A 17,601-nucleotide genomic window follows, 5' to 3' on the forward strand; every position below is an offset into this window, starting at 1 on the left:
TCAAAACCTATTGATGTAGTCCAAGATTCCATATGCTTTGCTGACCACTCTCAATATGTCCTGCAACCTTCAAAGATCTATGCACATGAACCCACAGGTCCCACTGTCCCTGCACATTCTTTAGAACAGTGCCATTCAGTCTATATTGCCTCTCCCTATCCCTTCTGCTACAATGCATCTCCTCACACTTCTCTATATTAAATTATACGTGCCACTTGTCTGCCCAGTCTGCTAGCCTATCTACATCCTGTTGCAGTCGATTTGTATCATCCTCACTGTTTGTCACTTCAAGTTTGGTATCATCAATCAGTCTTGAAACGTTAAATCTCTATTTCAATATCCAAGTCATTTATATATATCAAAAAGCAGTGGTTCTAGCATTGATCCTTAGGGAACATCACTGTCTGCCACCCTGAAGTCTGAAAAATAACTATTTTCCATGACTCGCTGTTTTCTATCATTAAGCCAATTTTTTTTCCAAGCTGACACTGACACTCCTATTCGATGAGCTTCAATTTTGTTAATCACATTTACTTACATATTTTGTCTTCCGCCTCCTTTCCACTATCAGGTGGTCTGAGAATACCTCTATTAACACAATGGATTCCTTACCTTTTACTTCAAACGATATCTATTTCTATTCTATTTCTAACCTTTTGTTAGTTATGTCCCTTTTTTTCTACTGCCATTGTTATTTCTAATTAGTTACCAGACCCCCTTTTCCTTCCCTATCCTTTCTGATTATGTCTTAATTTGTAATATTTAGTTGCCAGTCCTGTCCTTTATGTAGCCATGCTTCAATTATTTCTACTACATCTGATTTCTTGCTACGCATCATTACCTCCTGTTCCCCTGTTTTACTTTTGAATACTAAGTACATAGCTATACAGGCAGTTTAATTTCTCTTTAGTAGTTCTGCCTTTCAAACTTCTGGTTTTTTAAAAAACTGTATTTGTTCCTAACCTAGTTACCCTTGTTCTTTACCCCAATTTGACCTAATTCTTTTGCCTTTCAACTTACATAATTTTCACCAGATCCACCCCACCCCTACCTCCAACCTACGCTTCTTATTATTTTAAATTCCTATCCTTTCTGCGAGGACACTGATTCACCCTGGTTCAGGCAGAGTCAATCACAGTGCAACAACTCCTCATCCCAGCATTGGTGCCAGTGTCCCATGAAATGTGAACCCCTCCTTCTGACATGAGCTTTTCAGCCCACGTATTTACCTTCCTGATCTGTCTATCCCTATGCCAATTAGCACATGGCTCAGATAGTAATCGAGATTACACTCATGAGGTCCATTTTTTTTTTTTAAATTTTGTTCCCAACTTCTGACAATCCCTTAGCAGCACCTATGTTATTGATGCCAACATGAACCATGACAATTGAATCATCCCCTTCCCTTTCTAAGTTCCTCTGCAGTTGCTCAGAGATATCCTTTACTTTTTGCTCAAGGTAGACAACACACCCTTCTGCACTCTCAGTTGCAACTGCAGAGATCACCATATATTGCCCTAATTATCAATTATCTATGACTACAACATTTCTATTCCACTCCTCTCCCTCTTGGACTACCCCCTGCTCCACGATCCCATGGTAGGCATTCGAGCAGTACACCCAACAGCCTTCATCATTAACCTCACAGTAAGCAAGTACATTATACCTGTTGGACAGGACCAGTGTCTGCTGGACCTCCTTCTTTATTTCTCCTTGGTTTCTGTTATCTTGCTAACAGTCACCATCTCCCATCCTGAATCGGTTTTCCTCTGGAGAGATAACTGTACTCTGGAGAAAACTATTCAAAAATTCCTCTCCCTTCCTGATGTGTCAGAGCATCCCTAGCTCATACTCCAGCTCAAAAGACTTTGTGCCAGAATATCCCAAGCCAAAGACATTTACGGTCTCGCTGTCCTCAAACTCTCCCATATTACAGTCTTGACATGCAAGCTACACGACATTTCTAGTTTCTATTTATCTATTATAGTTCTAGATTACTTGAGATGACATGTGAGTACGGAAAGTCCTCATCAGGGAACTCCTCTTTGCTGACGATGCTGCTTTAACATCTCACACTGAAGAGTGTCTGCAGAGTCTCATCGACAGCATTGCGGCTGCCTGCGATGAATTTGGCCTAACCATCAGCCTCAAGAAAACGAACATCATGGGACAGGACGTCAGAAATGCTCCATCCATCAATATTGGCGACCACGCTCTGGAAGTGGTTCAAGAGTTCACCTACTAAGGCTCAACTATCACCAGTAACCTGTCTCTCGATGCAGAAATCAACAAGCGCATGGGAAAGGCTTCCACTGCATCGACAGCATTCGGCATAAGGAGGAAGGAAGTGTTGGGTATTCTAGAAGGAATTAAGGTGGACAAGTCCCCAGGTCCGGATGGGATCTATCCCAGGTTACTGAGGGAAGCGAGAGAGGAAATAGCTGGGGCCTTAACAGATATCTTTGCAGCATCCTTAAACACGGGTGAGGTCCCGGAGGACTGGAGAATTGCTAATGTTGTCCCCTTGTTTAAGAAGGGTAGCAGGGATAATCCAGGTAATTATAGACCGGTGAAGCTGCTGGAGAAGATACTGAGGGATAGGATCTATTCCCATTTGGAAGAAAATGGGCTTATCAGTGATAGGCAACATGGTTTTGTGCAGGGAAGGTCATGTCTTACCAACTTAATAGAATTCTTTGAGGAAGTGACAAAGTTGAGTGATGAGGGAAGGGCTGTAGATGTCATATACATGGACTTCAGTAAGGCGTTTGATAAGGTTCCCCATGGTAGGCTGATGGAGAAAGTGAAGTCGCATGGGATCCAGGGTGTACTAGCTAGATGGATAAAGAACTGGCTGGGCAACAGGAGACACAGAGTAGCAGTGGAAGGGAGTTTCTCATAATGGAGACGTGTGACCAGTGGTGTTCCACAGGGATCCGTGCTGGGACCACTGTTGTTTGTGATATACATAAATGATTTGGAGGAAAGTATAGGTGGTCTGATTAGCAAGTTTGCAGACGACACTAAGATTGGTGGAGTAGCAGATAGTGAAGGGGACTGTCAGAGAATACAGCAGAATATAGATAGATTGGAGAGTTGGGCAGAGAAATGGCAGATGGAGTTCAATCAGGGTAAATGCGAGGTGATGCATTTTGGAAGATCCAATTCAAGAGTGAACTATACAGTAAATGGAAAAGTCCTGGGGAAAATTGATGTACAGAGAGATTTGGGTGTTCAGGTCCATTGTTCCCTGAAGGTGGCAACGCAGGTAAATAGAGTGGTCAAGAAGGCATATGGCATGCTTTCCTTCATCGGACGGGGTATTGAGTACAAGAGTTGGCAGGTCATGTTACAGTTGTATAGGACTTTGGTTCGACCACATTTGGAAAACTGCGTGCAGTTCTGGTCGCCACATTACCAAAAGGATGTGGATGCTTTGGAGAGGGTGCAGAGGAGGTTCACCAGGATGTTGCCTGGTATGGAGGGCACTAGCTATGAAGAGAGGTTGAGTAGATTAGGATTATTTTCATTAGAAAGGCGGAGGTTGAGGGGGGACCTGATTGAGGTGTACAAAATCATGAGAGGTATAGACAGGGTGGATAGCAAGAAGCTTTTCCCCAGAGTGGGGGATTCAATTACTAGGGGACACGAGTTCAAAGTGAGAGGGGAAAAGTTTAGGGGGGATATGTGTGGAAAGTTCTTTACGCAGAGGGTGGTGGGTGCCTGGAACGCGTTGCCAGTGGAGGTGGTAGATGCAAACACGACAGCGTCTTTTAAGATGTGTCTAGACAGATACATGAATGGGCAGGAAGCAAAGAGATACAGACCCTTAGAAAATAGGCGACATGTTTAGGTAGAGGATCTGGATCAGCGCAGGCTTGGAGGGCCGAAGGGCCTGTTCCTGTGCTGTAATATTCTTTGTTCTTTATGTCCAGACTGGCCAAGAGAGTGTGGGAAAATGGCGCACTGACACGGAACACAAAAGTCCGAGTGTATCAAGACTGTGTCCTCAGTACCTTGCTCTATGGCAGCGAGGCCTGGACAACGTATGTCAGCCAAGAGCGACATCTCAATTCATTCCATCTTCGCTGCCTCCGGAGAATCCTTGGCATCAGGTGGCAGGACCGTATCTCCAACACAGAAGTCCTCGAGGCGGCCAACATCCCCAGCTTATACACACTACTGAGTCAGCGGCGCTTGAGATGGCTTGGCCATGTGAGCCGCATGAAAGATGGCAGGATCCCCAAAGACACATTGTACAGCGAGCTCGCCACTGGTATCAGACCCATCGGCTGTCCATGTCTCCGCTTTAAAGACGTCTGCAAACGCGACATGAAGTCCTGTGACATTGATCACAAGTCGTGTGAGTCAGTTGCCAGTGATCGCCAGAGCTGGCGGGCAGCCATAAAGGTGGGGCTAAAGTGTGGCGAGTCGAAGAGACTTAGCAGTTGGCAGGAAAAAAGACAGAAGCGCAAGGGGAGAGCCAACTGTGTAGCAGCCCCGACAAACAATTTTATCTGCAGCACCTGTGGAAGAGTCTGTCACTCTAATATTGGCCTTTATAGCCACTCCAGGTGCTGCTCCACAAACCACTGACCACCTCCAGGCGCTTACCCATTGTCTCTCGAGACAAGGAGGCCAAAGAAGGGAAGATTATATTTAAATATAGCTTGATTTCAGATTAATTTGTAGCTAATTTGTCTTAATTATAATAATTGGGACTAATTGGATAGTGCTTGTAAAGAGCCAGCATAGGCATGATGGGACAAATACTATTCTTTAATTCGATTTTACTAAACCCATTGTTACATGAAGGATGCCAAAGGATGAACAATCCTGATTTTAATATGATTAAATTCAATTATTTTCTGTACTACCAAATGACTATTTGTTAATTAACTTATTACAAGCACAAGCAATGTCTAATTTATATAAAAATATTGAGATAATAGTTTTAATTACTTGTCATATTTGTTGTTTGTGAATCCACTTTTCCAGTATTTCTAATCTCTTTATGGTACAAGAGCTCGTTGGTTGGAATTCCTTCTGCTATCAACAATGCATCTTCAAATGCCTGCAAAGTTGAAGATGTTTTGTCATTTTTGTCTAAATATTCCATAGCATTGTTATTTGATAAATTTTTAAATTGGATTATAAGCATTCACACATTTAAGCATCTTTAATCAGTATTTGATCTCCAAATCTTATTGTTCAGAATACTTACTTAAAAATGCATATTGATTTGTCTTAGATTTTTTTTGGTGAAGTGAAATATTCAAATTACTTCAGTTTTACAAACATCTTACCTTGAAATGTAACTAGTTCTTCTAAAAGAACATCACTGATTGTAATTATGTTCAACTAAAGATTTTGTTTTGAAAGGTCATGGTTTAAAATGTTGCACAGAATTTTGCTCTCGAGGTTGAATCCACAGAAAGTGTAAACACTAGAAAAACACTTTGGGGACATATTTTTAATTGAAAAACCAAGGTAAAGCCACATTTTAGGACACTAATATGGTTGGCAAGTGTGGAATAGACAGACCATAAATTCCATAGCAGTTCTTCAGGTTTCTCACTATAATCCTGGCAGATGACCCAGTATTTTAAGCTTTTCATTTTTATTTTTAATCAAAAATTAGTAGTTTGGTGATGCCCAGCTCGATAGAAAATATAAAAGAACATACATACCGAGTAAACAGCCAAGTCCTTTTTATATATGATCAATTTCACTTCTTTAAGTGTGGATGTAGGATTTGCATTGCTGAATATCTCTATTTCCTCAAAAAAGATTTGTGCTACAATATCCTTTGGAAATTTCAAATTTCCAGTGCCAATGGCAGGAAAACTTATTGATCTGAGTTGGCTTTTGTGCACATTTTCTAGGCATGTTTGGATTATTGTTCGAAGCAACTGTTTAATAAAAAGTGATTGCATACTGTTATGTTCTATTTTAAATACATCATGATATAGCCTTTCAAAGTATTTTAGATTAAATAACAAGGCTCACATAATAAAAAGTCCTTAAACCTCGTTACCTTCTTCTATTTCTTAGATTTGGTAAACCTGCACAATCTGTTTTGCTCTTGCTCATATTTCACAGTTAAACTTTTCTCCATCTACTTTCCATTAAATAAAGGTTGTGCCTTACTGATTCTGAAAACTTTAACCGTCATCATTCACTATACCAATCATGCATCTCAAGCGTTCCCAATTGTTCAAGGCAACCCACTTCCAGCAACTGAAAACCTGTTTGACTTGTTAGACCATTTCTCTTTCCTTCTCTTGCTCTTCAGCAACAGAAGACAAAAGAATATTATAGAGGGAGGGATATCCACCATCAGTAGCAGAATAGCACTGTTAAAACTAGAGGCCTTATAGTTGGAGAGTGAGAATAAGTAACAGAAAAAGATATTGCAGAATAGCATCACCAACAATTTCCATAGGCTGGCATGCTACAAAAAATATATTGGAGAATTTTCCAAGACCTTATGCCATTGATGTGCTGTTCATGGTGTCCAAATGTCCAGGGGTTTAGGAAACCAAACAGTGAAAGGGAGGTGGGAGCTTCCAGCTCCACAAGGTATGAAGTGCCTTCTCCAGTTCTCCAGTGCTCTTTGTGGATCAGGAAGAGCACAAGTGCTCACCCCAATCCCATAAGGGTGCCTTCGGCCTCCCCTCTGCCAATTGCAGCTGGCCTCCCCAGCCCCTCCCCCAAGACCTTCCTGCCTCCTGGCTGTCTGCACCAACCCTTCGGGACAGTCCCAGACAGATAGTCATTGGAAGCTGAAATCAACTGAATAAAGGGAACAATGAAATTTAAGGAACAAAAACAAGAAATGCTGGATTCACTCAGCAGGTCTGGCAGCATCTGTGGAAAGAGAAGCAGAGTTAACGTTTCGGGTCAGTGACCCGAAACGTTAACTCTGCTTCTCTTTCCACAGATGCTGCCAGACCTGCTGAGTGAATCCAGCATTTCTTGTTTTTGTTCCTTAAATTTCCAGCATCCGCAGTATTTTGCTTTTATGAAATTTAAGGAGACTAGCATAGTCAAATATATACATTTATTTTGGATAAAAAGGTCAGAGTAGATGAGTGAGTGAGTGAGTGAGTGTGAGTGAGTGAGTGAGTGAGTGAGTGAGTGAGTGAGTGAGTGAGTGAGTGAGAGTGAGTGAGTGAGACAAATGATACAAATCACTCAGACTAGAAGCTAATTGCAACATTAAGATGCTTTGGTTGGCTCACATTTATAAACAATACTGCCATAAGTCAGAGCAATTTAGACAGTTATACAGAGAAAAAAAATATAATTCTCGTAAGTAAACTTACTTCTTCAGCTTGAGAAGCTTTATCTGCACTCCAGTGGCCACAAACTATATTGTACACTTCGTGGCAATACAACCCACAACCTGAGGTGCTAACAGGTAAAACATCTCCAGCTTCAATTTTTTTTGAGCCTTTGACTTTGTCAGTGTTTGTTTGTAGTTGATTCCCAGCCTGTTTCAGAATTGCTTTAGATACAGGTCCTTGTGAAAGATTCATATCATGAGATACTGTATTCACGATGACATCACACTAAAAAAAATGTAAACAAAAATGTAATTTCATTTTAATGGAAGAGAGAGATAGAGGGGCTGCACTGTTTCAAAAATATTGTAGAGAGTATACATCAAAACCTATTATATAATTTAGCGTTTCAGTCAGATTGAGAGAATCTTCATATTCCACTGACACAATATAAGAACTGCATGCAACAATTGCTAATAGCTCACATTTTATATTTCCTTACAGCTATCAAAACAGTAAGTTCTTCAAAGATTATTTATTGCATATATAATAGAATAGTACAATCACAAGCTGAATTCAAAGTGCCATTTTTAACTTCTCAGATCCCTGTACATGGTTCTCAATCTGTATTTTCCATATTCTGTAATGGAAATGAGGGGGAACCCAGTGATATAAGGCAATGTTGAATCTACTTCACAAAGAACAGGCAGGACAAGCAAAAACAGACTTGCTGGTCCAAGTTTGAGGCCGATGGTATTTGAACCCGAGGGGCTCATCATCAGGCCACCAGTCAGCTGTCTGCCTGATACGGGCAAAAAGTGGCAACTGCTAATGGGGAGCAGAGGAAGTTCACACAGCCAGTTGCCATACGCTGTCCCAAACGAATGTTCACTAGCAAGCAGGGAAGGGGATTCAGGAGGGTCTCAGGGAGTGCAAGTGGGGAAGAGGTCAGGGGAGGCTGGGGCAGGGTGGGCCATGTTTCTCCTTGTGGGATTAGGAGGGGCAATCCCACAAAGGAAAGCTTTTCAATTCCCTTAGTAGGCTTCATTGACCTCTTGACAGCTGCAGGCCTATCTTCACCTGGCAGGAGAGCCCTGGCAACCTCCTTGCTCAGGCCTTGGCTAATATGCAATTGTGATGCCATTGATGTAATGAGTCTCCAATTCACATTAATTCATGAGTGGTTAGGTGCAATTAAGATGGTGACAAGAATGGGGAGGCAAGGCAGAATGCTCATTATAAAGGCCTTGTTTCCACCAGCCAGTAAATTAAAAGTGACCCCTATCGGACTGGCATATTAAAATACTTGTAATTTGGGTTAATTATCCTTAGTATGATTTCATAATTCATTTATGGTTCACAAATGAGTGGTCACATACTGTAAATTAGTCATAGTCCTACAAAAACCTAGGGGGCTAAATTGGAATTGCTGCCTGCTCAACTGAATGATGACTGGATGCAGCCAGTGCTAATCGCACAGAATCGTAACTTGCTGGTCTGCACCTCTGAAAGGGGAGGTGCACGATGGTTGGAGCAGGAACTGGGGTCGTGCAGTAAGTGAACCTGATGTGAGAAAGACCGGGCTCCAATGTTTTTGGATGCTGCACTGGAGGTCTTGGTGAAGGGGAGGGAAGCAAGATAGATGTACCTGCAGGGGCCCAGGAGGCACACGTTCAAAAGACAGTAGGAGCAGATAGCTGTGGAAGTCAATGCCAGCCCCAAGGACCCGGATGCAGTGCTGCAAGAAGAAGTTCAATGACCTCACACAAGTGGTCAAGGTCAGTGAATGCATCTTCAAATGCCATCGCCTACTGACTGCACTGCTAGCCTCAGACACTGCTAAATTCACCACACTCCCATTGCTCACCTATCAACAACCTATCAATCAGGACTTATACTTAACCTTCAAGTGCTTCACCTCACCCTCACATATTCAACTCTGCTGCAAGCCTCATACCCACACCGCACAGCTTGTACACACTGCCAAATATATGACATCCACATCACCCAAACATATTGGAAAGAGCTCAATGACACGTCCCTCTCTCTTTCTTGCAGGAGAAGTTAGCGCATAACCCAGGGCAGCATGAGCTACCCGGAGGGAGGCAGGCACGACTGTATGTACTAACCCCCACTAGGAGACAGTGTTAGTCATTACTGGAACGTCCATTTCTGAGGCTGTAGCCAGTGGTGGGACTGAAACCATTGAAGATGACGGTATGCTCATATCTAATCATCCTTCTCACATCTCACTTTGTCACCGCACAATCTCTTCTGACTTCAATTCTGCAGATGGTGTAATCATGCAACTCTTAATTGCCTCCCCCACCCACACACCCTCCCCTCACCACAATCTCACCCTTGTGCCTTTCTCCTTTCAGATACCCAAGAAGTGTAAATTGGTTAGGCAGTGGAAGGACAGCAAGTTAGTGATGACAAAGATGCACTGTCACTCAGTGTCACACTCGCAGCCACCAGCTCAATTACTGACTGCCCATAATTTAGAGGATAGCATAGAGGCAAGATCTGCACGTGTTGAGACACTGGGTTATGAGTGGCCTGCAACCAGGGCAGTGGGCAAAGATCGCACAGGTGCCAGCTCACCAGAAGGGAATGTCACACATGGGTTCTGCTACAGATAAGGATTTTGATGGGGCAGTCTTAGAAGGCTGAAATGAGAACAGAAAGTGCCGGAAATACTCAGCAGGCCTAGCACCATCTGTGTAGAGAAACCGACTTAGCGTTTCAGGTCTGTGACCCTTCATCACAACTGGCAAGGTATCCACAATGAAATTCTTGGTGGATTGGGAGGCCTGTCAGAAAGCCTGTTGTCAATGTCAAGGAGCAGGGAGTAGTCCAGCACCCACTCGGCACAGGCTTCGCGCAGAGTTTGGAGCTCAACCTTTCCAGTGCGGAAGTGGTGGACAACTCTGCTTCCACACTTGTTGATGCAACCATATAGTGTCTGATGGTTGATGTTACAACTTCCATTGCAGCACAAGCAACATGCACCCAATGTCTTGAGTGCTGCAGTGCAAGTTCAAACTACTGTCATACAAGGTCGGCTTGCTCCCATGTAAGCTTGGACTGCTGTCATTATGGTTTGGATTATAGTTTTCAAAGGGGTTTGCAGGGTGTTACAGTAGTCAAGCAATCTGTGCCTCAACAGATTACTATGATTGTTGAGGAATCATCCCAGGGCAGTGGCAGTGGCTCCATGGAGCTCTCTTGGGATGACAGTATGCCTTCTCCCACCCCTGCCACTCTGGCAGTGCCCTTGTTGTTAGCTGTCAGCCAGCTAGCACAACTGCTGCCACTAATGCCAAGATTGTGCAGTCATCAGCTGAGCCTTCTAGGCCCAGAGCTGATCATGGTTGTCCTCCAAGGCTATCTGCAATCTCCTCCACTGAAAGTCAGCAGCCTTCCACCAGCTATGTTGTAGGCACTGGGGTAGGGCTGTATCACAGTACAAGGACATACACGGAAGGTACACGGAAGTCACTAAGGGAATGCACAAGGGTGATTAATTTACATCTGTATGCGATACAGCATGATTTAATTTATAAATATGGTTTGAAATGTTTATTTTGTGGTGCTTTTATTTCTGCGTTGTGGCCAAGCAGACAAGTCATCCAGGGACGGTAAGATGCGAGACTGTTGGTGAATGGGGAATTGGAGTTGTGGTTACTATATTACACTCAAATTTGTGTCTGCTTGGACAGCCCAGGCAGAAAAGGTGCTGTCTAGGTTGCCCCCTCCCTTCCTCTTCATCCACCTCCACCATCTCCTCCTCATGTTCCTGCTCTTCAGCTGATCTGCACACAACTGGAGGCAAGGTTAAGAAGCTTGCAGACGGCCACCAGCAGCCAAGTGCTGCAGGGGTCCTTCAGAGCAGTCCACGCAGCTGAAGCATTGTTTCAGCACAGCAACGTTCTGCTCTATCACATTTTGTGTGGCAGCATTGCTTGTATACTATGCACATTCGCGTGGGCACAGACACAAGGGGCTAAATGACCTCCTTCTGTGTCGTAAATGTCTTTGATTCTATTCTATGGTTGCACACCAGAGTCATAAGCCATCTTGTTAGCAGATAGCCATTGTCATCCAGTAGCCACCCTTTGGTTTGTCATGGTGGGTCAAATGCAGATGGCATAGCAGACTGCTGCAGAATGAAGGCATCATGACTGCTGCCAGGATACCGGACACTGACCTACATGATTCACTGCCTCTGGTCACACAGCAGTTGGATGTTGAGGAAGTGGAATCCATTTGGTTGCAGTACATGGCATAGTTGACATGAGGCCTCCGCAAAGCGATGCACATGCAGTCAATGGCACCCTGCACCATGGAGAAGCCTGCAATCCTAGCAAAGCCGGATGCTCTCTCCACTGGCTGCTCTCTAACAGGATGAAATGTAGTTATCTCTCTTTGAATAGAGAACCTCAATGACCTCCCTTACCCAACAGTGGATGACAAACTGTGAGATGTTGCAAATATCTCAATCTCTGGCCTGGAAGGTGCCAGATACAGAAAAGTTAATTGCCAAAGACATTTGACAGCCACTGGCAATGTGGTCCTTGTTCTGTTCTGGTTTGTACTAGTCACTACTGTAGGTGGCAAATTTTAGTGAGGATATATCAGCTGTGGCTCAGCAGGTAGCACCCTCACCTCTTGAACAAACAATATTTTGACTCAAGTCCCAGTCCAGAACTTTGGCACAAAACTCAAGGCTAAAACTCCAGTGCTACACTATTTATTTTACCTTCTGTTCTTCAATGTTTCCTTTCATCAGAATCACCTTTAATCCCTCAGGTGTTACAAATATGTCATCTGAATTGGCTGGCTCTATTTCAGGCATGGCAGTATCAGGCTGCATTTTAGACATGCTAGCTGGTCTGCTGGCTTCTTGCTGTAATTCTAGGCCAGTGCTGGCTGCCGAGTTTTTCTTTCCACGTCCGAAGGCTAACTTCATCACAGCTGGCACATTTGAGCGTTTAACCTCAGGCTTTATTAACTCCTTAACAGCTTTCTTCATTGCTTTAATTGAGGCATCATCAGTACTCACAAGTCTGATGTCAGTCAGGCTTGGTTGAGATTTTTTGAATTTCTCACAATATTCTTTGATGGCTTTTACTACAGTCCATATCGAGGACTTAGACTCTCCTGAGCTAAATGCTGGAATTGCAAAAGATGTGAAAAACTGATTATTTGCAAAACTCAGAGCTCCCAATATGATCTTCTTAAGAATTGTATTGTCTTCCTCTACATCTCGTCTATCTGATTTGGTCCACATGGCATGAAAAACCACAGAACATGGTAATTTTCCACCAATGGTTGGAATCACAGCACCGTCTTTCATGACGTGTCTTTTATGTTTCAGTCTATTAACCTGTTCTTGAAGTTCAGGACCACCAGCCTCTATAAGTGTTTTTGAAAATTCAGCAGAACAATCCAGCATCTCACTGGTCAGGTGTAAAATTGCATCAACTTCATGAATCACTAAATTATGTTTAACGATTGATATTTTAAACTCGTTCAGAAACATGACTGTCGATATTATTTCCAGTTTTTTGGAAAGAGCAAGAGTCATTTGTTGCCTTTCCTGATTTTCTATTTTGATTACACATTGGTAAGGGTTCTCCAGTTTCTTTAGAAGGTCCTGGTTTTTAGCAAAAAACTGAACAGCACCAGGTTGTTTCAGCTGTTTTCTACTCATTTTAACTTGATTTATGATGTCCATTATTATAGCTTCTGTTTGTGTTGCATTTTTCATATTCACTTTAATCTGTAGACCCAATGATTGTTCATTCTCCACAAAATCTACATCTGTATCTTGGAGTATGTCTGAAAAATTCACAAACCTCTGGATATATTGAAAGATACCCAGTGAAGGAACTTTAATAAAAAATTCCTTTATGCAGTTTTCATTCATGTACTTTTCGACATGCATTTTTGCTTCCTCAACAATGATCCTGTACCCAACAAGGATGACACAGGCATATGGGCCTGAAGTAGTTTTTAATTCCAGGTGGTGCTGCAGTAAGAACTTTTCTTTTATATCTCTTAATTCCAAATGATTTTTGTTCACAGATGCTGTGGTTTTCTCTATGAACAGTTTGAAATTATTTGCACTATCAATGTGGAAGTTTTCTGGAATTGGTATTGTTACTTCTGCAAAGGTCATCTTCAGTTTTTCTTCAGCATTTAGTTGGTCTTTTTCCGATGCTGCATACAAAACTCCTTTATCTTCAGCATCATCATATGAATATGCTGCATTAATTCCTGAATCCAAAAACATTTGTGTAAGGAAACCTTCGTTGTCTAACTGTGTCAAAAATATTCTTAAATATTTTGATTTGTGGATGATTTTGCTTGTTATTTGGTTTCCTTTACTCAACAGTTTAAGTTGAGCTTTGAAAACAGCGCTTTCCAGCCCTGTAATTTGCACAACATTTTGTGACATGTCAAAACACAACTGAACATTAGGAAACTCTTTGTCTAGATCCTGGTTCTTCAAAATCAGTACATAATATTTGTTTTTGTACTGACATTCTTCCGTCACAAAACTGCTTGCAAGTTTGATTTCATCTTCATTCCTTTGGGTCAGTGATTCAGAGTCGGCTTTGTCCTCCTTTGATGGGTTAGAGTCTTTTCTGTCTTGCTCGGTTGTAAATTCCGTTAACTTCTCACCTTCATAATAGCGGTGTATTTTCAAAGCATGGCCTCTTATGCTGTGTGTCCCTGATAGAATACGCTCAGCGGCTGAATTAAAAAAAAATCAAAAGTTATTTCATCTAAATTAATAAACTGAATACAGAAGTACCAAAAATATTAAACGATTGACAATTCGAACCATGGAAGCTTTCAGCACAGGAATCTGTTTTGGTCAATTGGGAGGACTTTTATGCTCTTCCCCTGGAGGTGGGGAGAGCATATAATCGGGTGGGATGGTGGCTGAAGTGGGGTTGGGGGGTGGGTGGTGAAGAGGGGAGGTGGGGTGGGGAACACTGCCACCTTCCTGCCTCTGCCAAAATTAAGTCTGGGGTGGAAAGGCCTTAGAATGACCTTCCCGCCCTGCCGCCAACTGATGTCCGTAAGTGAGCAATTAATGCCCAATTAAGGGCCTCATCTTGCCACGACTACAATTAGCCCAGTGGCGGGCGGACCAGTTGCTGCATAGGGAGCACAGCAAGAAAAACCATGCAGGTTGCTTGGTGGCTCTGGGGGTGGAAGTCCCTCGTTAAAATACACTTAGTGCCTGAACAAGGGATGTGGCATTGGGAAGGGGGGGGCCCACTGAGAGCCAACCCCCTACCCTTGCTGCCAACCCCCCCAACGTCCCCCTCCCCCACCCTGTGAGACCTCTCCCACTCCTGTGGCCTGGGTTCAGTGCCGTTCCTAGGCCTCTGTTGTGTGCTCCACCAACAGTAGCCACCACCTCCGTAGTGGCGCTGCTCAGTTGAAGAGCTGCCAGCCTCTGATCCCAGGGAAGGCCCGCCACTGTCCAGTTAAGTGCCTAAATGGCACGTGATTTGGTGGGCCTCCCACAGAACAGGCGATGCGGAGTTCTCGCTGGTGCTTTTGCTGGAGGTTGAGACCTCTGTTGCCCGGATAAAATCCCAGCTATTGTGTCTGTGCCGCCTTTTCACTAATGCAATTTGAAACTAATCCTGCTATCCACTCTTTATCCCAGAGCCTTGCATGCTCCTCTTTCAAATATTTAGAACATTTTCAGTAAATGACAATGGCCACTGTCTCACCCAGTCCCTGGGGCAAAGCATTCCATGTTCTAACAATCCTCTGTGAAAAGAAATTCTCGCAACCGCTCTTCTCTTTATGATAATTTTAAATTGATGACTCTTCATCACTGACAGCCCAACCAAAGGGAATAGAATAAGGAAAGATTATCAAAACTCTTCAAAATATTACTTCTTTAAATATCCTAATAGCCTTCTCTGCTCCACGAGAAATAATCCCAATATTTCAGCTCTATTCACGAAGTATAGTTTACCAACCGTGGCATCATCCCAGTTAATCAATACTGTACAAGTTCTCTAGCTTTAATATCCTTTTTATAATAGGATGCCAAGTACTACTCACAAGTACTGAGTGGCACAGTGGCGCAGTGGTTAGCACTGCAGCCGCACAGCTCCAGGGACCTGGGTTCGATTCTGGGTACTGTCTGTGCGGAGTTTGCAAGTTCTCCCTGTGACTGCGTGGGCTTTTGCCGGGTCCTTCGGTTTCCTCCCACAGCCAAAGACTTGCAGGTTGATAGGTAAATTGCCCCTAGTGTAGGTAGGTTGTCGGGAATATGAGATTACTGTAGGGTTAGTATAAATGGGTGGTTGTCGGTGGGCCGAAGGGCCTGTTTCAGTGCTGTATCTCTAAATAAAAATAAATAAATAGTCTAACTGTGGCCTAACCAATGTTCTGTTAAAAATGCATTATTTCTCTATATTTGCACTAGTTTCCCCCGAATAAAATCCAAAATTCCATTGGCTTTTTTATTGATTGACCTGTACTTGCACTTGCAGGAAATCAAACATTTAAGTATTTAAGTCTCTCTTTTCATCCACATCCTTTACTGTCTTCCCATTAAGTATGTAATCCCATTCTTTGCCTTTTTCCAAAATGTATTACTTCACATTTATCCACATTGAATTGCATCTGGCATCTGTATGCCCATTGCATTAACCTGCCTTACTGACTCTTTTTTTAAACAGTCCTCCTCACTGCTTGCCAAACCTTCTACTATTGTGCCATCAGCTAATTTTGAGATTGTGTTCCCTGTACCCAGGTCCAAATCATCTATATATACCAAAAATAATTACCTTCTGGGTTTGGAAGAATCATTACTGCAGACTGTGTGGATTTGTCTAAATGAACCGCTACATTGCTATCATCTTTAAGCCAGTGTTCAAAATACAATACAAGGTAATCCTGTACTATTGACTCAAGCAACTGAGTAATGCGGAGACACCGTGTTCTTGGCAAGAGCTCAGCAAATAGTTTCAGGCCTTGAAATTTTTTATTGTTGAAAGTCTGAACAACTTTATCCAAATCTAGATGGGCGGAGAGAAAATTTGTAAGTGAAAAAACATGGAAAATTTACAGTGAATAACAGTTTGTTCATGAGTGATATTAAAATAACAAATTTCTATCAATCACATCCGTGTAAATCCAGGAAAACTCTTTGCAATGACTAAGTGCTCTAAAGCCAGAGAATGTAAACTAAAATTAAATAGAGACAAATAGAATAAATGGATTCAGTGATATCCAGATACATCTCTAGGAGGGAAGGATTTAAGGATAAAAAAGTGAGATGGTTGTGATCAATCAAAAGGGAATCTGGGGGGAGGTGGGGGGCGTCAGTGGGGAAATCACAGTCCTTGGACTGGACTTGCACACATCAAAGCAAATGACTATAGTTGTTGTGGTACACCTTTAAGTGGGTGTGGTTATGTCTTCTGTATACATTCTTCTTCTTTGGCCTCCTTATCTCAAGAGACAATGGGTAAGCACCTGGAGGTGGTCAGTGGTTTGTGAAGCAGCGCCTGGAGTGGCTATAAAGGCCAATTCTAGAGTGACAGACTCTTCCATAGGTGCTGCAGACAAAATTGGTTGTCGGGGCTGTTACACAGTTGGCTCTCCCCTTGCGCTTCTGTCTTTTTTCCTGCCAACTGCCAAGTCTCTTCGACTCGCCACACTTTAGCCCCGACTTTATGGCTGCCCGCCATAAATGGATTCAGTGATATCCAGATACATTTCTAGGAGGGAAGAATTTAAGGATAAGAAAGTGAGATGGTTGAGATCAATCAAAAGGGAATCTTGGGGGGGGGGGGGGGCAGTGGGGAAATCACAGTCCTTGGACTGGACTTGCACACATCAAAGCAAATGACTATAGTAATTGTGGTACACCTTTAAGTGGGTGTGGTTATGTCTTCTGTATACGTTACTAGAGAGAAAATGATCCAATGTATCATGTGACTCAGGCTCTGTCTCAAGTCAGCTGCGAGGGAGCAACCAGTTCAGATATGTGTACAAATTCTCCTAATTTGCAATGCTGTTACCAACTCTTCAACTCCTTATTAAATGAACCTATGCATTTGTGTGTTAACCAATCCCTTATGTGTCGTTGGCACCATATGTTTATTGGCTAAAAAGAAAGAAAGTGAGGAAATTAAAAATCAGTAGAGAAAAAGTATTGGAGAAAAGTAAGGGACTAAAATCTGACAAATCCTGATGGCCTACAATGATAGGGTTCTAAAAGAGACAGCTGCAGATAGTGGATGCTACAGCTATGATATTCCAAAAT

At 42.8% G+C, this 17,601-nt stretch overlaps 1 protein-coding gene across 2 annotated transcripts in view; it reads right to left on the minus strand.

The window, feature by feature from the left end:
• LOC137349707 (protein mono-ADP-ribosyltransferase PARP14-like) overlaps nt 1-17,601 on the minus strand; it is a 97,455-nt gene that overhangs the window by 55,180 nt on the left and 24,674 nt on the right. For both annotated transcript variants that reach the window (XM_068014996.1, XM_068014995.1), the window contains exons 5-9: nt 16,118-16,348; nt 12,049-14,048; nt 7,329-7,574; nt 5,691-5,912; nt 4,963-5,074 (exon numbers count right to left, since the gene is read on the minus strand). In XM_068014996.1, the coding sequence (XP_067871097.1) occupies nt 4,963-5,074; nt 5,691-5,912; nt 7,329-7,574; nt 12,049-14,048; nt 16,118-16,348 (2,811 nt within the window). The remainder of the gene's footprint in view (nt 1-4,962; nt 5,075-5,690; nt 5,913-7,328; nt 7,575-12,048; nt 14,049-16,117; nt 16,349-17,601) is intronic.

Source organism: Heterodontus francisci, chromosome 2 (genome assembly GCF_036365525.1).
Source record: "Heterodontus francisci isolate sHetFra1 chromosome 2, sHetFra1.hap1, whole genome shotgun sequence".
In the NCBI taxonomy this organism is placed as follows: Eukaryota; Metazoa; Chordata; class Chondrichthyes; order Heterodontiformes; family Heterodontidae; genus Heterodontus; species Heterodontus francisci.